A 27,898-nucleotide genomic window follows, 5' to 3' on the forward strand; every position below is an offset into this window, starting at 1 on the left:
ACCTAGCAGCTTCACATACTAATACCAACACCTGCAAGAGGGGATGTGAAACTTGGAACTTTCAGCTATTCCACCTCTGTTTCCACCAGCCTCCTTCTTCAATACTCAGAGGCACTCAGAATACCATGTTAACCAAAACAGAAAGGCAAAGAACGGAACAAATGATACAAGATAAGGCTCCCAGAAGGTATGCTCTTTTGTCTGGTAACGCTTAAATCTCAAATCTTTCCTTTCAACTAATAACGACGATTTATTTTAGATATTTTTGGTCTCTTCTACATCCTTCTCACTGGTATACAGTAAATATTTCCTTGCTATAGAAAATAAATCCAAAGAAAAATAATTAGTCCTTAAACCTCAAGTACTACTAAGCAAAGTAGTAAATATCATTTTACATCATTGGACGATGCTGGCAATGATGAGTGAACTATGAATTAAATGTACTAATAGCTAAAAGATAATCAAATTCCATGTAAAAGGATGATTTTTTAAAATAATTTTCTTCAAAGAAAAGTAGAAAAAGTAGGTTTTTAACATTAATCCATTATGTATTTATTAGCCAGATTATCCATGAAAGAAAAGGGGTGATTAAAGGCTCAATTGACTTGGCTGGGGTTTTTTTGTTTGTTTGTTTTACTAATTAGGATAAATCCACAAGGAGTAAAGTGTAACCAATTTTGAGTTATTAAATTCAAGTTCCTAAAATCAATGAGTTTAATAGATACATACCATGTTACCATCACCTCGGTCAAGGGATAGGACATTTCTATCACTCCACAGTTTCCTCACTTCCTTTCCAGCCAGTCTTCCCTCCATAGGTAACCGTCATTCCGATTTCTATCACCAAAGAGTAGTTTAGCCATTCATAAACTTTATATGAATGGAATCATACAATACATATTCTTATATCTGACTTAGGCTCAGCAGAATGTTTTTCAAATTTTTCCATGTTGCTTTGTATATTGGTAGTTCAATTCTTTTTACAGGTGAGTATAAGTGCATTATCTAATTATTTCACATTTGTTTATCTATTCTATTGATTGGTGTTTGGTTTGTTTCTAGTTGGGCCTTCTATAACTAAAGTGGCTATAAACTTGCACAAGTCTTTTTTCCCCCAATTTTTTTTTATTTTAAATTTTTTCCAGTTTTGTTTAGGTAAGATTGACAAATAAAAATTGTATATATTTAGCGTGCACAATGAGATGCTTTGATATATAGATACATACATTGTGAAATGTTACCACAGTCAACCTAATTAAAATATTCATCACTTCACATAGTTACCTTTTATTTTTGGTAGTGAGAACACTTGGATTCTACTATATTAGCAAATTTAAATATAAAATACATTATTATTAACTATAGTCACCATGCTGTACATTAGGTCTCTAGTACTTATTCATCTCATGGCTGATAGTTTATACCTTTGGACCAATATCTTCCCTTCACCCCCATCCTCCAGCCCCTGGTAACCCCCATTCTACTCAAATGGCCAACAGGTATATGAAAAGATGCTCAACATCACTAATCATTAGGATGTGCAAACAAAATCCACACTGTTACAAGAGCTATTATCAAAAAGATGAACGATAACAAGTGTTGGCAAGGATGAGGAGAAAAGAGAACCCTGTACACTGTTGATGGGAAGGTAAATTGGTATAGTCATTATGGAAAACAGAATGGAGGTTCCTCAGAAAGTTAAAAATAGAACTACCAAAGGATCCAGCAACCCCACTGCTGAGTATATATTCAAAGGAAATGAAATCAGTGTGTCAAAGAAACATCTGCACTACCTTGTACATTGCAGCATTATTTGCAATAGCCAAGGTAATGGAAATGACTTAAGTGTCCATTGACAGATGAATGGATAAAGAAAATGTGGTATATATATATAAAATGGAATATTATTAAACCTTAAAAATAAAGGAAATTCTGCCATTTTCAACAACCTGGATGAACCTGGAGGACATTATGCTAAGTGTAATACGCCAGAAATAGAAAGACAAAAACTTATGATCTCATTTATATGTAGAATCTAAAACAAATCTGCATGTCTTTCAGTGGATATGTTTTCATTTATTCTGGATTCACTAGAAGTGAAATTGATGGGTGACAGGATAGATATTTATAATGAGTAGGAAATGGTATGTCACTATGGTCATAATATGCATTTCTGTGATGACTAATGAAGTTGAGCACTTTTACATGGGCTTGTTGGAGATTTGTATCTCTTTTTAATGATCTATTCACATCTTTTGTCCATTTAAAATATTTTTCTTTTTATATCCTTTTTATTGATGTATAAGCCACATACAATAAAATGCACCCATTTTAAGCATATAATTTGATGAGTTTTGACAAGTGATTACATTCATGTAACCACCAATGGTATCAATGTAAGAACACACCCATTAAACTTTGTAGTCAATTCTCCACCTACTCACCTACCCACCAAGTAATCATTGATGTACTTTCCATCATTACAGATTAGTTTTCATCTTCTAGGGTTTCATAAAAATGGAATGATTCAGTTTATTCTCTTTTGTATCTGACTTTTTCAGCATCATGTTTTCAGAAAGATCCATGTTATGTATATCAATAGTTTGTTCATTGTTATTATGGAGCATATTCTATTGTACTGATATGCCATTATTTTTAATCCATTTATCTGTTGATGTATATTTAGGTTGTTTCCTGTTTTTCACTACTATGAGTAAAGCTTCTATAAACATTTATATGTGACTTTTTGTGGACATAAACTCTCATTTCTCTTAGGTAATTATTTAGAATGCCAATACCATTTGGGTAGGTGTAGGTTTAACTGTATGAGAAACTACTAAACAGTTTTCCAAAGTGGTTCTCACCTTTCACATTCCCACCAGGCATGTATGACAGTTCCAGTTTTCCACGTCTTCCATTTGTATTGGCAGTCTTTTAAATTTAAGCCTTCTAGTATGTGTGTCTGATGGTATCTCTGTGATTTTTATTTGCATTTTCCTGATGACTAACAACTAATAATGTTCAGTATTATTTCGTGAACTTATTGACTATACATTATCTGCTGTGAATAATCTACTCAAAGATTTTGCCTATTTTAAAAAATATGGTTATTTGTCTTAGCTTATACATATATATTTCTTTTCATATACATGTCTTGCAAACATGTCTTCCTAATCTATGACTTATCTTTTAATTTCTAAATAGTGTTTATAATGAGCAGAAGTTTCTAATTTAGAGGAAGTATAATTTATTATATTTTTCTTTTATATTTAGTGTTTTTGTATTGTCTATGAAATCTTTGAAAATATGAAAATATTTTCTTTTGCTTTCTTCTAGAAGCTTTATAGTTTTTGCTTTATATTTAGCTCTATGATCTATCTTGAGTTAATTTTTGTGTGTGGTGAAAGTAGGTAATTGATATTAATTTTCTCCCTATATGTATCTGGCTGTTTTACTATCATTTTTGAAAAATATTTTCCTGTCTTCATTGAATTGTCTTGGCATCTTCGTCAACAATGAATTGACCACTTATGTGAATTGACCATACATTTCTGGACTTTCTGTTCTGTTACATGGATCTCTTTGTCTATCCTTATTGGCATCATTAATTTTAATAAGCCAACTTATCTTGGCTTGTAGGTAGTGAAGCAGCTATTCAAAATAAATATGAAAGTTAAGATCTTCCAGGACTGCTTGCCAGTGGAACCATACACAAGAATTAGAATCAGATTGGGCATTCCTTCTTGCATGTTGCCCAGATGTTTCCCTAGCCAGTAACCTGATTCTGTAATAAGCAAAAGCCAAAAATATAGCTATAAATTTATTCAAGAATCATAATCCCAATAAAAAATGTATTTTTCAAACTCATATGAATGTGACTTGAACTTAATTTTCATTTATTCATTCATTTGATAATTTGAGTGTCTGCTGTATTCCAGACACTGTTCTAGAGAGAGGAAAAGAAGAGGAAGATATTTATTTGTTCACAATTTCTGCAAGAAAACATTATGTATGACATATACCCTGTTGCCTATTTAATAATGTATTTCTCACAATTACAGAAAAATATATATCTGGTAAAATAAACATCAGATTAAATGTCTTCACATATTCCTATGAATTGACAGAAATTATCAACACTCAAATGTTTACTATCGAAAAATATTTCCCAGCCTTTCCTAATTTTGCTACTACTGCCATAAAATATCCATTCCTTTTGAGCCTGAAAATGTATCATTTCTATCAGTTACATTTTCCAGCTTATTTTAGAATTTGAATCTTATATATTATTTATAAGAGAAATTTATTTATTATTATACAAACTAGGCCTTATTATGGCTTTTTGTATTATTATACAAACTAGACCTTACTGTGGCTTTTTCTTTTCTGAGTCTACATAATTTAAATGAATATGTAATTTGTGTGAAATCATTTTCTCAGACTCTGGTGAATGATACATTTTCCAGAGCATATGCAATTCTAGAAGTGAGTTGTAAATGGTGAAGAATGTGAACAATTCCAGAACACCCTTCCTGAGGGAGCAGTGATGTTTCCTGTGGAGTCTTATAAACATAGAGAAGCATTTTCTAAATATCACAGCACACAAGTGTGGCAATAGGGATACACCATGTTGGGCACAATAGAAAGAGAAAATGTAAAGGAGGTAACTTGTTAATAGGTTAAAAGTGACAACAAACAGCAAATAGCACATGTAGGGTGCAGTGCAGCCAAGCATTTGTCTGAGAGAAAACAGTAAGAAGAGCCTGATGGAGTTCTGTGCAAGCAAAACTTGGTAGGGTTCTGGTTGTGTTGAGTGCTGTTTTATAAATTCACATTGATTAATAATTAGGTGTTTCACTGTTAAAATGAAGTCTCACTTGTAAGCCATAGTGCAAGGGTTAGAATTTTTTCTTATCTATGTCCAGATAGTAAGTCGTTTAGGCCTTGTAGGTCATATACTCTGCCATTGTAGGAAAAAAGTAGTCAAACACGAATATATAAATGATTAAGCACGGCTGTGTTACAGTAAAACTTTATTTACAAAAAGAAATGGACACCTGGCCAGATTTGGCCTGTGGGCCATGGTTTGTTAGCCTTTGTTCTAATGTCCAAGGAATTCTGATGAAATACCTTCCAAAAGTCATACAATGATATTTAAAAGCCTGTGGTCTTAAAACTGTTCCTCCTCTGAGTATCCGGTACTTTCAGGCTCTGTTCAGAGAGATATGACTTCCAAGGAGAATTAAATTTTGAGTCATGAGCACTCAGAACTCATATGGTCAAGAGGGGTAACGTATGAATAAAGTCAGCTCAGGAAAGCCCGACTCCCTGATTCTCCGCCAGCTTTCTACCTATGCACGCAGCGGCCCCCCGTGCATGTGAGGGGCTGGCCATACAGCCGCCCCTGGTGCCTGTCTAGCTCCACTGTCCTGGGGACTCCAGCCACCTGTTCTGACTGCTTATTACCTCACAGATAACCTTTACCATGAGGTGCAGTGCTTGGTCCAGTTCACGGTCCTGGGCTGGATTCTCATATATCTTGGATTCAGTACAGTTACACTTCTACACCTATATATTACACTATTATAATTCTAATTCCTTGAGTTAGTATTATAAAGAAGAATGAACAAGGGTTAAATGGTCAGGTATGCCTAAGACTTGAGAAAACTGCAAAACCGGCTGTTAAACCTTCCTTTCCAAAAGTCGTCTTATGTTTTCTATTCCTCTATTTAAATAATAAACTTGAGTTTTGTTCAAAAATTGAATATAAAATCAAGCTCATCTCACTCAGCTCAGTCAACATTTAGCACATTTTGTTAGCTCCTACAGTGTGCCTGGCACTGGGCTAGACGCTGGGAATATAACTATGTAGACGGCAAATAAGTCTCTGTTGTCTTGGGGTTTACATCCAAGTGAAGGAATAAATATCACACATGCAAACAAACACACAAAACAAAAATATGTGTGCTAAGTGCAGTGAAGAAAAATGGTGACATCACCGGACATAACTGTGACGGTGGTGGTGGCAGCAGTTACATGTATGCACATGTACGGGCCAGTGTATGTGTGGAGGTGTGTGTGTGTGTGTGTCTGTGTGTGTGTGGTGTATTTGAGAGAGAGAGAAAAATTATTTGAGAAAGAGTAGTCAGGAAAGACCTCTAAGAGTTGATGATGCTTAAACTCAGATCTGAAGGGCGAGCTGAGAAAGCCAGGCAAAGAGCTGGAGGGAGGCTCGGGCAGTGGTACGCGCATGCGCAAAGCCCCTACCCGGTCCCCCACCCCAACCTGCCCCAGCATGAGAAAGGGGCTTATCTGAGGGACTGAGGGGTGAACATGGCTGAGGCAGAGCTCAGAAAGAAGAGAGTAAAAGGATACCCAGAGACTTAGGGAGGTGCCAGGTGACAGAGGGCCTTCAAGGTCAAGAGTTTGGACTTTATTTTGAGAGTAGTGGGACAACCATGGAGCGTCTAGTCAGGGGAGACTGGAGTTCAGATTGCGATCTAAGGAGTTGAATATGATTTCTCTGAGAAACAGGTCAGCAGGGGTGACAGTGGAAGTGTTTATTCACCTCCAGGCTGACACAGCCCCGGGTGGTGAGAGACGCCCACCCACCTGCCCGGCAGCACACTTGTGAGTGCAGCCAAAACGTCCAAAAGGAATAACCAACCACTTCACGCGACACGTGGCAATGCTTCTATATGAATTGATGTAATGTCGCAAGAGATTATCTAATACTGAAAAGATAGAATGGAGATGGGAATGAAAGAATATGGGGAAGGAGGTGTATTAAGGTGCAAAAAGCAGAAAAAAAAAACAGAAGAAGGGAAGCAGGAGGAAAGTATAAGAAGATGACAGGTGACTAGAGTAGGATAAGATGTTTTCTTTTCTGCCAAATGATTAATAGCAATTATATAGGAAATAAAAACATGCTAAATAGTTTTTAGAGAGTCTGTTGGTGCCCTTTACCTTTCTCTTGCTCCCTTCTCCCTGATCCTGCAAGTCCACGTAAGACAGAGACTCTCGCTGGAGAGCTGGGACAAAGGAACTCGACCTCATTGCCTTCTCAGCCTGGCCCCACCACCAGTGGGACTTCTCCCAAGCTCAAAGATATGGTGACAATATTATTTTGGTAAAATTGCTGTTAAATGAACAAAGAACAAAAAGGTAAGTAGTGAGAACTGGAGACAGAAGAAATAAGCAATTGGGAAACCCCCAAAACTCAATTTTCAGTTAGATTCTCAGCCAACAATTTTCCTTATTAGTACCATTTGACTTAGTTATAATCCAGCATATCATGACCAAATAAGTGTTAGATGGACTGGCATTCTGGCATGGATTAATTACTAAATGAAGATTACAACAATGATTATCAGTATATTCCCTTGACCTAGAAAGGAATGTGGAGAGATGTTTAAGGGTGTGTGTGTGTGTGTGTGTGTGTGTGTGTGTGTGTGTACTAACATGTATGAAGCAGAGTGCTCAGTGAGGTGATAACAAATATAACCAGGCCACGTGTGGTGGCTCATGCCTGTAATCCCAGCACTTTGGGAAGCTGAGGTGAGAGAATCACTTGAGGCCAGGAGTTCAAGACCAGCCTAGGCAACATAGTGAGACCCTGTCTCTACAGAAAAATAAAAATTAGCTGAGCATGGTGGCACATGCTGGTAGTCTCAGCTACTTGGATTGCTGAGGTGAGATCACTTGAGCCCAAAAGCTCAAGGTTATAGTGAGCTATGATCACATCCCTTCACTCCAGCATGGGTGACACAGCAAGACCCTGTTTCTGAAATAAGTAAATAAAAATAAAACTAATAAAATTCCAGTTTCTTGACAATCAAGTATATATATATTCATTGAAAGGATGGAAATGCATATATTTACTTTGTGAAAGACTATTTACATTATGTTTCATTTAAAAATCATAAATGCATAATAAAGAGCTAATTACTAACATTACTTGAATCAGTTCATGGCATTTCCTTTCAAAAATACTGAATTATTGTGCAATATTAAAATAAGGTAAATCTGGGATTGGTTGTATCTGTTCAGTTCCAACTGAACTATCTTATACATGAAACACATGACATTTCAATTGACAAAAATTAAAACCACATTTTTGTCTTCAGTTAACCTATTTCTCATGTAAAACACCATGTCAAGTGGAGTTTGATTATTTTAACTATTGGAGCCTTTATGGGTGATAGGAAGTTTCCAAATAAAGTTTTCAACAGAGATTTCCAGTAGAAGTAGTACAGGAATGCTGTTTTAGCTAAAATTACTTAAATGAGCACTATTCATTCTTTGCTTAAATAAAATAGGTTTTACTGTCACTCACTAATAATTTAATAATCTTTAATATAACTGAATTTGTTTCATTGTCAATTTTGTAACTATACATTTATAATTAACTAAAAAGTATCAAGATTTGTGGCCTAAAATTGTCATTCTTCCACATAGTATTTATAGGACAGATCCTAAATGTATGTATTTTTAAATATTGATTCCATAATGTCTTGAGATATTATTCTATTCTACGTATTTTTTCCATATAATCATGGTATTATTAGATCCTGGTATTTGAAAAATTAGAAAACAAGGAACCTGATGGTATGAACAAGTAAATGAAAACCAGCTTACAACCCTTCTGGTAAGAAAGAGCAGTGACTGAACAAAAGTAAAATATTAAAAAATTGTCAAAGCCCACTGAAACCAAATGAGGACATGACTAAGTACATCTCATCTGCCCGTTGCCATCCTGTGATCCAGGGTGAACTAATTATTTCTTTAGCTAGAGAAGGAAAACTCTTTTAAGGCAGCTTAGGAGTTATTTGTCATTTTGGTCATTTAGTGGACTGCCATTTCGTCTGTAGATAGGACTCTGGGCATGAATGGCCAAGAAAAGTAAAGAAGGAGAGTGAAAGGAAGAGGATGATTATGATGCGTGTTGGTGTCCCATGACCCTAGGTTGGGCGAATTCTCTGAAAGGTTCACCTGGTAGCTGGGCTAACACAAACCATCACAGAAAACTCTCACAAGTGAAGAGCCCTGCTAGACCCTAGTATTGGGGACCCTAGGTGCTATGGTTTGAATGTTTTTGTCCCCTCCACTAATTCTCTCTGACATTCAGGTGTTGCCAGTGATATAGCATTAAAACTAGGCTTTAAGAGGTGATTAGGCCATGAGGGCTCTTTTCCCATTAATGGAATTAAGGCTGCAGAACAGGGCTTCCTGCAGCATGCAGCCGGCTTGCTCGCCCTTCCACTTGTGCCACGTGGGGCTGCAGCAAGAAGGGCCTCAGCAGACCAACGCTGCCGCCTTCATTGCGCGCTGCCCAGCCTCCACAGCTGTGAGAAATAGGATTCTGTTCTTTATAGGCCACCCCGTCTCTGGTGTTCTGTTATGGCAGCATAAACCAGACTCAGACACTGGCAGTGGTCCATCTGCTTTGTATGAAAGGAGCAGAAAAGAGTGGACATCGTTTAAATTATGTTGTCGTCATAGTGCAGTAGTTGCCATCATGTGGGAAAGGCCGAGGCAGTCACTGAAGCATTGGTATTGCTGAGCTTCTGCTCATCTCTGTAAGCTGCTTCTTACTCTGACAACAACAAAAATATTCCTCTATTTCTTTAAGTGACTGGAGTGGTATTTTCTTTGTTTGTAGTGACACACAATCCTCACAGATACAGTACTGAAGTAAACATGATATAATAATTAGCCTGTTAACTCATGGGTGGAAGAATTGGGTTATTTGGAAATATCTCTAATGAGTAAGTGTTGTCGGTGATAAAAAAAAAAAAATGATGTCACAAAATATCTGTTCTGGATTCCACTACCTGAGGCAGCATCCTGGGCTAGATTAGTGATTACAGAAATCCCAGTTCCAGGCAGGACCTTCCTGCCTGGCTCCAGTATCCCCAGCCAGTGGGGCATTTATTATAAGGATACCTGTGCTTGGAAACCCGGGGACTCTGACAACCAGGCCTCAGGCAACACAGGGACTACCTGTCCTAGGGGGATTCCTAGCCCAGAGTTGAATGGACTTCGTTCTCTGGTCCAGACACCAAAATAATTAATAAGTCGTTTTTCACAAAAGTTTGAGAATTCTAGGGGGAAAGTCAAAGAAATCTCTCAACCAAGTTATTTTTATTTCTGCTGAGTAGAGTGTTAATAATCACCCCCACTGGTTTTTTGGCCTTATCCTCATTAAGGTCTCTTTCTTCAATTGTTTCAAAAATCTGAGCAGAGCTGGAGACCCCACCCTGCTTCCCTCTTTGGAAGAGTGGAGAAAGAGGCCTGTCCACGGTTAAGCTGTGCGAGCCGACCTTTTGTCATTTTCCAGCTCTTTCCAATCAGCTCCAGCCAGGGATCAAGGGTTCACTAATGTGCTCCAGGGCATGACCACCTGGGCCCACCGCACCGGAAGGTCAGGCAATTTGCCTTAGCAGGGGGCTGCGTGTATGGCAACCAGCATGATTAAAATATTTCATACTGATTTGATAATTCTAGAAAATATACTCCAATTTCTCATAACTTTTCATTTCTTTCCTTTTCAGAACTAAAGGTTAAAACATCTCTTTAAAAAAGATCTGAATTAAATGTGATTCGAATTAGCTAGAGAATGTAAACTTTGGAATTCTCAGAATATTTTAGTAAAAGGAAGAATAATTTCAAGAATCTTAGTTAGCCTCCTAATTCAGTTTTCCAGCCTGATACATTATTTATGAAAATATATGAAAGAAGACAGATTTTAAAACCATACAATAGCCATGATGATATCATACTTACCACCTACCAGTGTGCTAAGTATTTTATCTTACTTTTAATCATCACAGCAATCCTGCAAGGTGAACATTATCATCCCACTAAACATATGATGAAACTAGACAGGGAGAAATTCCATATATCACTCCTGATTCCACAGGCAATAGGCATTTTTGGAGCTAGGGTTTGAACCTAGGTCTGAGTTTACAGGAGGGTGTGCAAAAATAACTTTGGGGTGGGGACTAGCAAAGTAGTTACTTGATTCTTTGCTATAAGTTAATTTTTCTGCTTTTACTTAGAATACACCTTACCAATGTGTTTTACAATTTGCTTGACCTTGGACTTCTGGGAGGGAAACCTCCCAGATGTGACAGTTTAATCAAAATTAAGGCCTGAGTGAACTGATTCCATTTCACACAGAAAAAGGAATGGGGAATTGGTTTGGCATTAAAAGGGAACATATCATTAAAAATAAATTATTTCATTCTTTAAGCTCTGTCTAAAGGAAGCAAAATTCTATAGCAGAAGCTCACTTTCTAGTCCAGAAATATTTGTCAAAATTTTAAACAAAAATATTTAGACATATGTCAGCTACTAGTAACTCAAGATGGGACATAAAGGTGACTGTTTGAACCAACATTAAACATTTCAGTCTTGGAAGGAACATGCCATACATGTCTGGCTTTGTGTAGTACACACAGTCTTAAGAAGTTAGGGCAAATTACATTTTTGTAAATCAGAGCAATCTGTTTTCTTAGTAAAAGTTTGCTTTTTAAAGGAAAGTCTGCAATGCATCCATTTAGGAAGCAGAAGAACTTCCTTTGTCTAGTCCTTAACTGTTAAATATTAAAGTTCTCCAGATTTGTTACTCATGATCTTTTTTCAATCTTATGTGATGTATGTTTTAAGAAAATCTAAAAATGTTTCCCATTTCCCATAGGGAAATGAAAATTTTTGAGATTAGCTGGAAGGCTTTTTATGACTTATTTCCAATTTATCTTTCCAGTTACTTATATCAATTATTCATCATTGTTTTTCCCATCTTATTTTACTCATATCTCATACCCACAAAGCCACTCATATCTACAAACTCATACCCATTCACTCATACCCATCTATGCATTCACATATACCTACAGGCTCACACCCATCTACTCGTATCTGTCCACACATCCTCAATCTCTCATGTCCATCTACACATTCATATCTACTTACACCCATATGCAGATAATATCCAACAATTCACACCCATCTACACACTCACACCCATCCATTCACTCATACCACCACACCCATCCATTCATATCCATCCACACACTCACACTCACCTACACGCACTAATACACATGTTCATAATCTCACCCATCTACTCATTCCCATCCACAAGGACTCATCAACGCATCATACCCATCTACACACCCATACGCAGACACACTCATCCACTCATGCCCATCTTTCTGACACACTCATACTCATCGACTCACACCTAAGTGCACACCCACACCCATCCACTCACACACATTCCCATCTTCTCATATGCATACACACACTTGGACTCCTCCCTGACAAACTCACATGCACCACACATCCATCCATCCCTCCTGCCACAAACCAAGTCCCACAATTTTTCAATATCCTGGCTGAGATATTACACTATAGGTTTGCAAAATATTACCATTGGGGGAAACTGGGCAAGTGTACAAAGGATTGTGTCTTATTTCTTTCAGCTACATGTGAATCTACAATTATCTCAATACAAACTGAAATTAAAAATACAATTTATAATGTCATCATCAGACCTCAAAACTTATTAATAATATTAATTCTTAACATCTGGGTGGCAAGATACATTTCAAGGGATCATGATATGATAAAACCAAACAGAATGAAATATACCTAGGAAAATGTAAACTGCAATTAAATCTGAATGACTGTGCATGTCTTTCTTCAGGAGAAAGCGTACAGGCGTGAATATAGTAAGGGATTTCCTGTTTTTAGGACAGCTACATCGGGTTAGTGCAATAGTTTGCCCTTGTGTGACCCTCTTCTACCTGTGGAGAAGTTTCAAATCTCTAAATCTACTCAATTGTAGATAAAAGTATTCAGTCTCACTCATGAATTAAGTTGAAATCTACTTTCTGGGCATTACAGGCGGTGTCTCCAATGTTCTTATACTGTTTTACAGTGTACTCCAAATCCCATCTTTGTTTTGCTCATGTTTCTGTAGTGCATACGCATCGGGCACGTGCTGAATAAACAGTAATGCCCAGGGGCCACACAGAAAGTGTCATGGGACAGCGCATTGGAGGATTCATTTTATTCTGGGACTTCATGTAGGAAATGACTCAGCAAAATGGAAATGTGCTCAGAATCCAAGCTGGAAGTGATTCTTTCCACCCAGGAAGAGTTTAGACACCCACCTCCAATCGTTAAAGAAGGCTCATTGTGGTCCTGAGAACACAGTTGAAGGAAGAAAAGCAACACTTTGTTATGCACACAGCATTCTCATTAACAAGAAATAGAATCAATTGGGCTGGAGTAGTGTGTATTTAGGTGAAGTTTCTGAAGGAAATAGCTAATGAAGACTCTGTCTGATATAAATATGCAGATGTAAAACAAAGGATATAGTCAGGTGGAAAAGGGGAGAACACGCTCCAAGTGTGGGCAGGAAAGACATGCTGGCCACGTTGAGAAGGATGCAAAATCTAACCAGATTATTTCCTCTGCCAATTCTGGTTGAGTGTTCTCACCAGAGCTGGAGAGAAATACTGGAACCCACCATACAGTGTTATGTGAATGGTTGTGCTTTTGTTACTTTAGGATGAATTGTATTATAATTCTCATTCTAGAGGGACGAGCATCTCAGCAAGGCCTGTGGAATGGAGTCGTTTTTCCATGGTGGTGTTTCTAGTACAGACAGGTAATGCTGCCCCAACTATTAAGATTCTAGGGCACGGTGTGGCCAAAACTAGCTGAGCAACCTCTGTCAGAGGTTACATTTACAAAGATTATTTCTTTCTCTTGGGGTATTTTGGTGTTCTAATACTACTGCAGCAAACTACCATAAAATTAGTGGCTTAAAATAACACAGATTTATTATCTTATAACCCTATAAATCAGAAGTCCAACATGGGTCTTACTGGGGTAAAATTGGGGTGTCAGCAAGGCTGTTTTTTTTTTTTTGGAAGTGCTACAGGAGAATGTTTCCTTGCTCTTCCCAGCTTCTAGAGCATTCCCACATTCTTTGACTCATAGCTCCTTCCTCTGTCTTTACTGTTAGCAGCAGCTAATTGAGCCCGTTTTACATTTCAGATTTTCTGGTGCAGTTTCTCTCTCCTGACTAGAGAAAAAGCTGTCCACATTTGAGGACTTATGTGATTAGACTGGGCCCATGACCTCTAATCCTGCTTTTTCCAGAATATAATGGACTTAAAATATAAGCCACATTTTTCTAGCAGTGAGCTGGATGGCAGTGCCTTTATCCCTCCAACCAAATGGAAAACCCAGACACTATGGGATGCTATATTCTTCACTCTTCCTAATGGCATCTTGTCCTTATTTGTCCTAGACTTAAAGTGGAGACAGACAATGAAAACAATGAAACAAAGTGAAATAGAACACAGAAGGTGACAAAAGAGCCTGTTGAAAACAAAAGAAAGATAGGAAAAATCAGCATCCACAAAGCTGATTTTAAATTAAGTTCTTCGAGTCAGCTATCCCAATATTTCCAATGTTATTTGTGACTTAAAATATACACATGGATCTTCCTTTTGTTTACTAAAAGAAAACAGGACAAAGCAGTTGATACTCTCACGACTTCTTTGCTATGTGATGGTTATTGAGCATGCAGTGGAAAGAGGCTTTCACTAAGTTTTAAGCCACAGAACATTTAAACTGCAAGCTAAAGAGGTTTTCAAGTAAAGAACTGTCACCATAGTGCATGTCTTGCTTGGGCTCTGGGGACACAGAGAATGAATAAGTTTCTCCTAGACGCCAGGAGACTCATTCTAGTGGTTTTCTCCAGTGTAAGGTTTCTTTGAAGTAGCCGGTGCCAGAGAAAGAAAGACGAGCAGAGTGGAAAGGGATAAGTAGAGAGGCTTTATTGGAGCGCTACCGGGTGGGGTAACGGGTCCCCGAGAGAGAGGGACCCAGGCGAGCTTCACAGTCCCACGAGTGGGACTAGAGAGGCCGCCCCACCCAGCAGTCTGAGCGGGTTTATATAGGTTCTTAGGGCTGGGGATGGGAGCTTCTTTGGCCAGGAGATGTCAGTGCCAGGAGTGAGGAATTTCTTTGTTTCAGCTTTGGGGCACGTATTGAGGGATAGGAAGGACTTCTTTTTCATTAGGGAAGGGAGGGGTACCTGCCACCAGCCTTACATCCAGCAGAGGATATCTTACGTATGCTTTCCTGATAAATCAAAAGTTGGAGTACTGAGGGTTCTGATTCATCGGTGACTAACCTTGCAGCCTCTGAAAGAGTGTCTTGTTTCTAAGAGTCAGTGATGTCAAATGGAATGACAATAGCTTTTTGATGACATATTTACCCAGAAGGTTGAGAGATGTGGGGAAAACAGCAACGAAAAGCCCACGTTGAGAAACAGCCTTAGCGTGTGGGTGTTTATAAACCACCACGTCTCCGGAGTCAGCACCAGGGAAGTCATGGTGAGCCTATCAGAAAATAGAGGCGCATTCACCCATACCCACAGCAGAATCTCCGCCTTACGGGCACTGCTGTTTTTGACTCCCTTCCCAGGAATTTTCCTCAGAAACAGCTTTGGGTGGAGAGAGCTTTATTAACAAAGGTGTTGATGTCTGTAATGGATGGTAATGATGATCAATTTAAGTGTTAGCCAGGCTCCAGGAGGCACCGGCCTCGGGGAGGTGGATAAAGCTAAGACACAATGTTGAGACTGTTGCAGGGTGAGCAGGAGATGTGGCTGAAAGGTTCCCCCAGGATACAGTGGGGCCCGTCTCTTTTATGCCACCTCCTGGCCAGAAATCTCCCTTCAAGGGCAGTTGTATTCTTCATTGTGTTTGTTTCCACCTGGACACACTGGATCAGTGATTGCACTTCTGATACTACCACCCTGTGGCTTGGAAGTCTGTGCCGAAAGCATTGCACCCAGTTACAGTCAATCAAGAGTGTGAAAATAGCGGGCACTCTGTGCAAGTATATCACTTCATGGGGGCTGGTAAGCACAGGCATCTATTTGTAGTGTTTTAAATTTAAATACTAAAACATGGGTATCTGTACTTTTTTCCCCCAATGTTTTTTATCATAACACATCATCATTAGACACTTGATGGATATAGATCTCATTCTATGTTGAGAAGAAATTACTATACTGTTCTTATAAATTTTTGACTCATACTCATTTATAGGTACTTCTTAACAGAAAAGTCAACTTGGCAGAAAGAAAAAGCGTGCGCCAAATTCTGTAATCCCCACAAGGAAGCATAATTTTCTCATGAAGTATTTCCAGACCAAATTTTTAAAATCCAACAATAGTCTATATTGCTAATAGCTTGTTTATAGTTCTTGTTATTGACTGATCCTTTCTTTAGACTGGTAATACAACATAAGACATCCAATAGTCCTCATCTGGGGAGTCTTTTAATGGTAAAACAAGGTCTACTGGCTTAAATAGAAGAGTAGCTTTTGTTCCATCAATTGATAATTAAATAATTATAATAATATTTAATAATACGATAACTAAATAATAACATAATTATGGGAATGCCTCCAAAGAGTTTAGATGATCCACAAAATACATTTTTTGGTCTGTTTTCTATTTTTTCTTCCATTGTCCCACCTATAGCTATTCTAAACACTGAGCTGCTTAATATTTTTTTTCCTCTGTGAAGTTGTATGTGTCATCTCCTATGACCCTCCAACAATTTATGAAAATTCTTCTTAGGTCACTGATTGTTTCTTTTCTCTTTGTATTTTTTCCTCCTTCCTAGAACCAAACATTTCAGGCCCAATCTATCTTCATTAGGAAGATTACTTTCTAAATGTTTACTAATAAATATGTTCTGTTTTTAGTAATTAAAGCCTGTAGAAAATACTTCAGTTGAATTCCCAGTTTCTAAAGGGCTGGGATTCCCAGTTCCTTGGAGTGATTTTCACATATTTAATTAAGGGGAAAATGACGGAAAGGACACTGTCAAGCAAGAGCTGCAAATGGTCACAGACTGAAATGCCCTTGAAGCTGAAGCATGAACCAAAAATGAGTGAAGCAGGCTGGTAAGAAACTGGAAGAGTGAAGACTGGCAGTCCGACCTGCAGGCACAGCCCTTGCTCAGTTGGATGTTGCCACCTGGGACTGTGGGCTCTGCTTGGCCAGATCTTCAACCCTTTCAAGAGAAACAAAAAATGCTTATTTTATGTTACATCTCTCAATTTTAAAACAATTGCAACAAAGTCAAACATTTTTAACTCTTTGCAGACTAGAAAGAACGTATCTGTGGGCCAGATGTGCCCTTTGAGGCAATGCTTTAAAGTCTTGACAAAGGTCTATTGGTATAGAGCTATTTTATTGGAGCAGAATTATCCAATATGTGAGAAAATTTGTATATGAAATTCCTTTGAAGACTTGTTGTCAAACTGCTTGACTCCCCCAGGGTTTTTTTGTTTGTTTGTGTTTTTTGTTTTGCTGGGGATTTTTGCTTATCCTTTGAATTTCTATACATTATAGGCCTCTAGTGTGATTATACTAATGGTTTCCATAACCAGTTTTCCACCAAATGTCAGTATTACAATTATATAGTCATACCTGTGTGGCATTCAGGACTGTTGGGTACTCTGTGATTTAGATACTCAATATAGAGTGAAAATTATAGTCTTGATGTAACAATAGCTTTCACAGGGTGATATTATAAGCCTTAACAATGTAAAATGTCCCTGCAGAGGGCTCTACTTTGAAGCGTAAAGAGTGCATTTCTCCCATTTTTTGTTTTCGTAGCTTTTCTAACACCATAGACCTTATGTCCAGGACTGACAGTTAGATTGAATGAAAATGAAAGAACAATACATTCCCTCAAAGCCACACTTCAGATTAAATGACTTTTGTGGAAGTGTTTCCATTTTTTGCCTTTCAAATGCTCTTCTTGTATTTCTTAAGCCATACTGCTCCCACTTCCCGGTTGCTCTCACATGGCCTCTTCCACTCACATGGGATTCACTGAGGACAGCAGGCTCTGCCGGCCCAGGTGCTGCCCAGCAGGGAATGTGCAGAGCCAGCCAGACTGAGCCGGACCAGCTCCCCTCGGCACTCCTGGTCATCCTCAGTCCCCAGTAGGGACACTTTACTTGGACCCCCTGTGTGGCAGTGGCAACCTTGTGGCTGGGTGGGCAGCAGGGGAAGGGGTGTCATATAAAACTTAGGCAAATATGAACATATGTAAAATGGCAGGTTTCCCCTTATTATTTTGTTCAGGTAGTGGCAAATGGAAGAGCAACACTTTCTAGCTCTGGAAACATAACGATGGTGTACAAATTACACAAATGCACTTCAGTGGTTTGAATGAGTTGAGGGTTAAATGTTAAGATATCCATCTTACTATTTGCTAAGCTGCTTTGATAGAATTCCTTTGCATTTACATTTATTGTAATAAGTAATATGGAGCTTAAATATCACAGATTTTTATTACTTGTGTTCTGAAGGTTGTTATATATCAGTTTGAATTATTAAAACTTAAAAACTTAGAAGAAGTCCCCTATGGAGTTGAAAACCAGATCTCCAGGGAGGCAGCACAGGTTGGCTGGTGGTGTCATTTTGCGGGGGAGGGTCAGTTAGTCTGGTCTTACAAATGTTGGAAAAATTGTAGTTCAACTGGATTCAGCTGCTGAACAGGAAGGCACTGCTGCTGCAGGAGGAAAGCAATGTCCCTGGGTTGAGGCTTTAAAAAGAAGTAAGTCCCTCTCCCTCCCCCAGTTCTGATTCTCTTTCCAGTACACTTGTTGGCAAAGCATAACACAGAGCCAACTGGCAAAGCAGAAATGGGCCATGCAGAGGCCCAGTACCAGCATCATAAAGCTGAGTATAGAAAAGAAGGTTGGGAGGATAGAGACAATAAGTTAAAAACCACACAACGTTAATATCTCATAGCTTATAGCAAAAATAGGTTTTTATTTTCTATAAGAAAAATATATCATGAATTTTTTTCCTAAAAATAAAATATCTAGGAAAGGAAGTATTGTGAATCAATTTCTTAAGAACCATTGGTTCGGTATATATAGTTTTTTTTTTTAAAGAGATGGAGTCTTGCTCTGTTTCCCAGGCTGGAGTGCAGTGGCATCATCATAGCTCACTGTAGCCTCAATCTCCTGGGCAAAAGTGACCCTCCTGCCTCAGCCTCCTGAGTAGGTAGGACTACAGGTGCATGCCACCATGGTTGGTTAATTTTTTAATTTTTTGTTAGAGACTGGGTCTTGCTATATTGCCCAAGCTGGTCTTGAACTTCTAGCCTCCTGCTTTGACCTCTCAAAGTGCTGGTATTACAGGCATGAGCTACCAGGCCTGGCCTCAAGATTTTTATTTCTGATTTTCAGGAAAAAGGGTATACATAATAACTCAAATTTTCCCCAAAACACATGCTACCTCAAAAAATTCTCTAATGAAAAAAAGATCCTGAAATTTGAAATATCACTATTAGAATTAATTTGTGCTAAACCAATGACCACTATTAAAATATAGATACATCTCAATTAGTATTAGGTTTTCATGTGAGTAAGGGACCCTTAAAAAGTGGCTAAAGTACAAATAAACATTTATTTCTCTTACATGAATAAAAGTCCAAGGAAGGCACTCCAGGGCTCAGATCGTGGCTCCAACATTATCAGGGACCCAAGTTCGTTCAAGTCTCTGCTCTGTTATATCAAGGGTTATGCAGATGTAATCTGTTCTAATATGGCTGCTAGAGCTCCAGCCATCACATTTATATCCTAAGCATCAGTACGAAGGAAAGGGAGAGGAATAGACTGTAATCCTCTTACAAGTTCCACACAATACTTCCACTAGCTACAAATGAGCTTGTAGACTTTTAACTGGGAAATCATGTGTTCAGGTAAAAATTGGTACTCTGTTAATTTGAGGGAGTTGGCAGAATGGCTACTGGTAGAGAACCAGCTGTCTCTGCCAGATGATGGGAAAGATATTACTTCATCAGTCATAAGCCTTGGTGTGAACAAGTCCATAAGCTCCTTTCTGAAACGAGATTTCCTAGGGAAGAAAGACTGGAGAGTATATGAGGAAAGTAGGCTGGGAGAGCGGAGGCTGCTGAGTGGGGTGGATGCAGGACCTGGAAGACAAAACTCCTCTATTTTAGAATTTTGCTCACAGCCAGCATCAGCCCCAACTCCATCTTCCTTATTTATATTTTCATCCATTTAAATAATTTGGGTTCTATATTAACAGGGAAGCGATCATGTCATGGACCATTTATATTTTATTTCAAAGGACTAAATTACTTTTTAAAAGATTTAACCATACTTCTGGTTGTGCTTTTCCTCATCTCTTTTAGAGAAACACCTTCTAATGCCAAGAAGGGTTCTGCATTTCCATGGCTACTACGTTCATCTTTGTGACTTTGTCTCTGCCTTCCCATGAACCCCAAAGGGGATGGGAAAAAGGCATCATATTGATACAATGTGATGCCTTCCAAGACATTCTTTACATGTCCTATGTGCAAATATGGTCAAAATGAATAATTCAGGCCAACGGAGTGAACATTTCTCCAGAGATGCTTGGGTGAAACTGTCTGGCTTTGCAAAATAGTTCTCTTTATAGACTAGCAACATTGCTTTACGATGTGTCTGGGTGACTGGCCAATTCCTTAAGTGATTTAAGTATATGTATTTAGTATTTTCCAGCACTTTTGCTTTTAGAACTAACTTATAGGGTAGAGCATCTGACCATGCTGGGCCATGGCACATTGCCTTGGCAGAATCACTAGCAGAAACATCATAATTTCTCTATTAGACACCTCAGTTCCCCTAAATTTCACTAGCTTCCAGCTACCTCATCTTTCGTACTTTGATAACTTCACTCAAAATAAGCAAAAAATTTCAAGAGGACATTGGAGGAGGAAAGGGATAGTAGAATAAAGAAAAGATGAAGATTCAAATGAGAATTGTATGATGTTTCATCATGTTTGCTGCAGAGAAAATATTTGCAGTACACCAACATTTGTGTACGGTCAAGATCCATCCTTAATCAAATAGTGAAGTGGCTGCAGACTGAACCCCGCCTGGCCTCTGTGGGCAGCCCTCACTGTCACCCTGTGCCTGTTGTAAAGACAGACGAAACGCATCATTCGTTGCTGACAAACCCCAAGCCCCTCACTCATCCCTACCCCTGGCTGATTCTATTTTTCTTAAGATGTTGGTGCAATCAGAAAAAGGATCTGCATCGACCATCACTCAGGAAAAACCTTCACCTAGAAAACCACTTACATATAGTAAAATTAAATGGTCCCCTCCACCTAAGGAAAAGCATTGCCTTCAGTAATCCAGTCCCTTTTCTGCTATTCCCATCTCCGAGGTTTCCCTTCTGTGCCCTGTCCCCCCTCATCCCTTTCGCTTCCTCCTTCCCCTAAAGGTAAGCATAAAGGCTGTGGGAGCTTTGTTACCTTCCCACCAGGCATATGAATGGTACATTAAAACGGGGATGAAAACTGAAGGGAAGAGGCCCTGCCGGTGGAATTTAGGCCGAATGAATAATGGAAAGAGCTGAGTATTGGAGCCAAAGAGAACTGGAAAGGATTCCCAGTCCTGTCATTTAGAAACGGACTGTCTTGGGCAAGTGACTTCTTTTTTCTGAGTCACAGTTTCTTTATTTATAAAATTGAAATAATAATACCTGCTTCATAACCATTTGAAAATTAACTATAATTATGTTTATAAAAATTAGGGCAATATCTGGTATGTAATTAGCATTCAGTAAATATTACTTCTCTTACCTTATCAGAAGGGAGATGGAGGAGTTGTCAGGGCAAGACATGGGGCTTTCTCAGTATTCTAATCGGCTGGGGACAGAATTGACAATGTGTGTGTGTGTGTGTGTGTGTGTGTGTGTGTGTGTGTGTGTGCGCACGAGTGTGTATGTGTATGTATGAAAAGGGGGGTGTTCAGGGGAAGGAAATTTACTTGATCGCATTAATTTTTGTAATATGTCACCTTAAGTGGTGTTAGTGTGCAGCTTCTTGGTGTCAAGGAAAACGAAATACTAAAGGTCCTTGGTGAACAAGAAAGCAGAGCCGATGAAGCAGAGTAGTTTGGGGGTGATTTTGCCCATGGGCTGATAAAAACCCAATGAAATATTTTTACCCCATTCCTGTGTTCCCTAGACCTACTTTCTCTTTTGGATGGTGCTGATCAAGTGATAAATTTCCCTAAGCTTCATTTTCTGTGCTGGTCACTCTGGGGCCAACACATACTTTTGCCACATGTGTTAATATTACTGTCTTAGGATCTGTCAAAATGAAGAACAACTTCCTTCTCCACGCCAGACCTGATTCGATATTCTTCATGGCAAAGATTCAGACCTTTCTTGGCACCAAAGTACAGGTACTGGGCACAGGTCTTCCAGCTCTTCTCGTCCCTTGTCACACCCAATGCCCCGTGTTTCCATATTACCAGCACCGCCGTCCTTGTTCTGCCTGAACTTGAGTGTTTGCGTGGTGTGCAGGGTCCAGCCTCCCATCAGGTAGGGCTTGCTCCTTCCGTGATTGAGGATGTGTGCTCTAGAGTCTCCAACCCTTATCTGGGTCATCATTCAGGGAATGAATAAGGTCTTGAGGCTTATGAAAACAATCATTTTTGGAGTTAGATTATAGACCCATGGTAAAATTTACCTGTGATTTTTCCCAAGATAAAAACTTAGGCTTCTCCCATAATGGGATATTATCAGCCCTCTCTTCTGGTTTGTGTGGAAAATACAGTGGCCTTGTTTTTATAAAAATATTTGGAAGATATATATACATAAAACAAGAAAGTAAGTATGATACCTAAAATAAAGAGCATTAAGTAGCATCTGAGCATGTTTATTCCGTGGAAGAGCTGCAGATACCCATGAGTGTAGGCCTAGGTTGCTTTCTTTGCTTGAGAATTGTGGCCACACTTTGTTAATATCCCTTTCCCATAATAAAGAAAAGTGGATACATGGTGAGTTATACCCCTCTAAGGGTTTTCCTAATAATCCTTATATTAATAATATTCACTATTGCATTAAATTACTTCTTCTGCAGGTGTTCTTAGTTTCAGGTCCATGGAAGCCCAAGAAGTCTCTCAATTAAAATGTATATCACAACTAAAAATATTTGACAAATTTTTTCAATGACTTGTAATAATAAAAATTTTATTCTTTGCTTTCAAAAACATTTGTTCTGAGACGAAGTCCATAGGCTTCACAGAACTGTCCAAGGGATCCGTGGAACTAAAAAGTTAAGAATCCCTGAGGTGGTGGAAGTTTCTGTGGGCTTCAGGAGGTCTCTTCATATGACCTGCTGATTTCGTTAATCTAATTTTCAGTTTTCGGTTTCTTCTTCTGTGGTCTCACTCCCTGGCCTGTTGGTTTCTGCCACCTGTGTCTACACTGTGCTGTAATTGTCAGTTTTTCTGTGGACAGAACACTACTTTCATTATGGTAACGATACAATTCATGATGAAGAATTTCTTCATATTTATTTCAAAGTGTATGGAACAAATCCTATGGTGCTGGTTACGATGCCAGCCAAAGGGGATACAAGGTCAAAAAAGCAACCCTCTGCCCTTTATGCCCTTTATCAGCTCACAGTCTAGGGGAGGTGTGTGCGTTTGTGTGTGTTTATACATAAAAACTTCTTGATTTGTGTCTCCCCCACAGCTTTTGGAGACATCTGAGGCTTACTGGGGACTTTCCAGCATTCCAGACTGCTGCCCTGCAACGAAGCTCTGAGTCACGGGCTTTGGGACTGAGGCGCTGGCAGCGGTGTGAACCCCAGGACAGCCAACCTCGCTCACCTTCGCTCTAAGCAAAAGCCCAAAATGAGTCTGACCTGAAGTCAGAGCAGGCACTGGAGAAAGACTTCTTTGTTAATGGAAAGAGGAAAGGAGAAAAGAGTTTCCAATAAATTGCAACAAACTTTTCACCATTCTAAAGAACCCACCTTCCTTATCAGCCAAGCTATCCTAGCCAGCGAGCCCCATTCCAGCCTTTTGCCCGAAACAGAGCGTGCCAATCCTGGTGAAAAAATAAAGACGAACGCTCCGAAAAATAGACCTGGGACTGTGATACTATCAAAACGGGCAAGTAGGAGAATCATGTCGGGAAGCCCGCTGAGCCCCCCTGTGATCCCGGCCCGCAGGCCTGGATTCCGGGTGTGCTACGTCTGTGGCCGAGAGTTCGGGTCCCAGTCTCTTGCCATCCACGAGCCCCAGTGCTTGGAGAAGTGGCGCGTAGAAAACAGCAAGTTGCCCGAGCACCTGCGGAGGCGGGAGCCCCCCAGGCCGCAGCCCGTCGGCGGCCGCGGAGCCCCCGGTCTCCGGGCAGCAGACGAGGCTGCGTGTGGGAGTGCCCAGGCCCAGCTCCTGCCCTGCGGCTCCTGCGGCCGCACCTTCCTGCCAGACCGACTTCTTGTTCACCAGAGAAGCTGCAGGCCAAAGGGTGGGGACCCCCCAGCACCAAACCCCAGCAGGTCTGACGGTCTCACTGGTCTCAGGAAAGTTCCCAGTGGAAGCTCAGCCCGACCAAGGACTCTTATCTGCTACATTTGCGGTAGGGAATTTGGCTCCCTGTCTCTTCCGATTCATGAGCCCAAGTGCCTGGAGAAGTGGAAAATAGAAAATGACCGGCTCCCCAGAGAGCTCCGCCGGCCACTGCCACGGAAGCCTCAGCCCCTTCCAGCGGGACGGTTGAGCCAAGAGGGAGCAAGTCAAGTTCAGCTTGTACCCTGCCCGAATTGTGGCCGGCCCTTCGCCCCAGACCGCCTCCCGGTACATCAGAGAAGTTGTAAAGCTCAACCTCGTGGGCCAAAAGATCAGAATTTGACCTTAGGGAGTAAAGGTGGCCTAAAGGAGCCCGCTAATCCCAAGCAGCAAAGGACCCTGGCAGGACCCAGTGGAACTGATAAGGTAATTCATGCCACGTGAGGTGCATTAGGTGGACCTGGTGGTACCTTCTGCCTCCAGGGAGTGAGAGAAAACTCCCCCCATAATCAGCAGCCTCAGCCCCTAGGATCTTTTCTTTCACTGACCTATTTCTGCCTCAGTGTAGCCTGTGCGGTTTGACTCCCTGTTGGACTCTAGGAGCTATAGCTCTCTTGGCAAAACAGATATAAGAACAACCTTGCCTGATGGGTTCATCTTCCTCTTCAATTCTGCTGCCTGAAAGAAAGAGAGATGGACTTCTTTTTTCCCTGATCCTTCATACCAGTAATCCCTTGGAGAGACTGTAATTTGAAAATGAGTCATTAAAGCTGTGTCTACATTACAGAGATATAATTCCCATTCCAACAGCCAATATTTATTGCTGGTTTATTTTAGTCATCTACCTTAGGAATTCATTTTTGGCAATGCTGGGTCATGCTGAGTTTATCTTACTAAAATAGAATCTGTGTCAAAGACCCCAAATGACTTTAGCAACAGTTAAATACTGGAGCACTTTCAGAAATACACATGCTCTGTAAATACAGCATGTTTTCTATTAACACTTATATGATTATAGTAAGTAGGGAATTAACCCCAGCAACTAGATTTATGTTCATGGTTCTGGGAGGTGCTTAATCCCACTGCTGCTCTGTGCCCTGTGTTTGGGCTGAACACAGGGCTCTGACCTCCTGCTTGGGCCATTCTAAATGAGCATGATCCCAGGGCCCCCAGGTTATGTGGTAAACAGTTGTTGGGCTTTCACCTGAAGTTTCTTCATCAACCAGGACTGGGAAGGGATGCTTATGAGGGTGACTACCTGAAAGATGGGGTATGGTCCAGGCTCTTTGTCCTGCCATAAAGCCAGTTGCTGGATGCACTGTTTGTGTCAGCCTTATAGAATATCGAATCCCGGGCTTGCTGCTTGACACACCCAGCCTGCAGGGATTCTTTAAATGAACTCTTAGGAAAACTAAGGTTACACAGCATTTGTAAAAGATGAAACAGAGGGATTGGTGGGGGACGGTGCATCCTTTATTTTTAATTCCATTTTTATTTCTTACTTTTTTATTGTAGTACTTTGGGGACTGTCTAGGCCTTTTTCTCAAGGTCCATGTTTAAAATAAGATGATTATGGTCTTACTGGTTTAGGAGATTCCAAGACAATGATTCTGAAGCCGAAGAGTCAGACTAACAGATGCTGGGCAAGTTTTCCAATGAACGTTGAAGAAAAAAAAACGCTAGTTTCTTTGCCATATGAAAAACCAAACTCTTCAGTGTGGCATGGTCTTCAGGCTGGTCTCATAAACATGATCTGTTTTTCCCATCTTCTGACTGTTGCTTTTCTTCCAAAACGTGTGGGGTCTGGATTCAGAGAGCAAAAGAATGTGTGTCTCAGGGCCACAAATCAGGAACTCTGCTAGCGTTCTGACTTGCAGCCCTGTTTCTTGATGGTATGCATTTACTTCAAACGTCCTCATTACAGATCTGGAGATAGGGAAGAGTGTGGTCAGGATTCTTGTGCTTGTTGTTGTAACACATACTTTGTGCTCAAGAGTGGAGCCAACAGGCTGGGCACGGCATGTTCTCACTCCGTCACGACTGCTAAAAGAGGCTGGCCTGGGCCCACAGCGTCCCAAGAGGACACCTTCCTGACTCACCCAGTCGTCTGGAGGGGAGAGTGTGAGGAGAGGAGAGCAGTGGCCCCTGAATGACTTGTGCATTTAGGTGAGAGTAGGGGGAGGCCATCTAGAGGACGTGGCTGTGTTGGAGCACTCCGAGCCCTGCTCAGGCCTGAGAACGCACGCACATGTCTGTGGGAAAGTGGCCTCACCACTGTCGGATGCGTGCTGGCCTGTTTGGGGACCACACAGGCTTCGGTGGAGGGCATAGAAAGGTCATCCAAGATAGGGTCCCTTTAGCTGCCAGACTTAGAACATGTTTGGGTTAATAAAAATGGAGAAAACTCCTAGGCTTCAGAGAGGCTTAAGATCTCTCAAAGCAATGGCCTTTATCCCTTCCCTGGGAAGACAGTGGCCCTTCCACAGTGCTGTCAGCAGAAAGCCTTTCCTTCCTAGTGTGGTTTTCTTTTTTAGTTACTATTTGATTCTGTCAATGGTTTTCTTTCTTTGTATCATTTAAATTTTAGATAGTGCACTGAATCTCTCATTTTCCATAAAGAACACTACCCTCTACATTATTAGACTTCAGAATTTCATCTGTCGGTGACAGCTGACTTTTTGCAGCCTGTGACATGCATATATTCGTTTTTACAATTCAGATGATTTCCCTCTGGAATCCTTGATCTGACTTCAGATTAGAGCCAGCTATATTGCCTGATGTTCTCAAGGGAGTCAAACTTGTAGTGAATTCAGGCGAGGGAAATGTGTTCGGAATCATGACCGTAATACTAGAACAATTCACTGCAGTTGGGCGACAGGAGCTGTTTCACCGGCGGAGTGAATCACCTTCCCTCGGAACGTGCCTGCAACGCAGACTGGCTCCGTTCCCTTGTGACACAGGTGCTCCTGTTGTCCGTCATCCACACCTGAGCACAGAAGCCAGTTAGACAAGTCCTGCTCCACAATCGCAGTGGGCATTTTGCGTTGCCCTCTAACCACCCACTGGCTTGAATTGTCCCATTGTTTCTCATTCGAAATATCAGGCCAAATTCACTCTTCCTAATCTCACAGGAAGCTGTGAAGGACACTAAGCAGGATTTAAGAGAAATGAATGAAATCCTGAATGTGAATTTTTATTTAAAAGGCGGGACTGTCCGGGACTGCCGCTCTCCCGTTACCTGCCGTAAGAAGCAGCATCACGCTCTGTCTTTCCTCTAAAAGAAGAACAGCCTGGATGAGGAACATCCAATTTAGCAAGATTTTAAAAGTGGTGTTAATTTCTGATGAAATTTTGATGTACAATAGGGGAAACCACAGATTGTTGTTTTAAATTTTAATATTGCCTCTATTTAATGAGATTCTTTGGTATCTACTTTAGCAAGTGACTTCCT

The 27,898-nt window shown here is 40.2% G+C and overlaps 1 protein-coding gene across 1 annotated transcript; it reads left to right on the forward strand.

Annotated features, from left to right (window-relative positions):
- LOC123648036 (zinc finger protein 474-like) lies at positions 1-25,404 on the forward strand. Its single transcript, XM_045565735.1, has 2 exons — positions 1-187; positions 23,627-25,404. The coding sequence occupies exon 2, from the start codon at positions 23,839-23,841 to the stop codon at positions 24,889-24,891; it is 1,053 nt and encodes a 350-aa protein (XP_045421691.1). The 5' UTR covers positions 1-187; positions 23,627-23,838; the 3' UTR covers positions 24,892-25,404.
- Positions 25,405-27,898: the final 2,494 nt, after the last annotated feature.

The sequence above is a fragment of the Lemur catta genome, chromosome 12, assembly GCF_020740605.2.
Source record: "Lemur catta isolate mLemCat1 chromosome 12, mLemCat1.pri, whole genome shotgun sequence".
NCBI classification, from domain to species: domain Eukaryota; kingdom Metazoa; phylum Chordata; class Mammalia; order Primates; family Lemuridae; genus Lemur; species Lemur catta.

Coding starts and splice junctions, on each gene's coding strand:
- LOC123648036 (XM_045565735.1), top strand. CDS start 23,839: ATGGAAAGAGGAAAGGAGAAAAGAGTTTCCAATAAATTGCAACAAACT.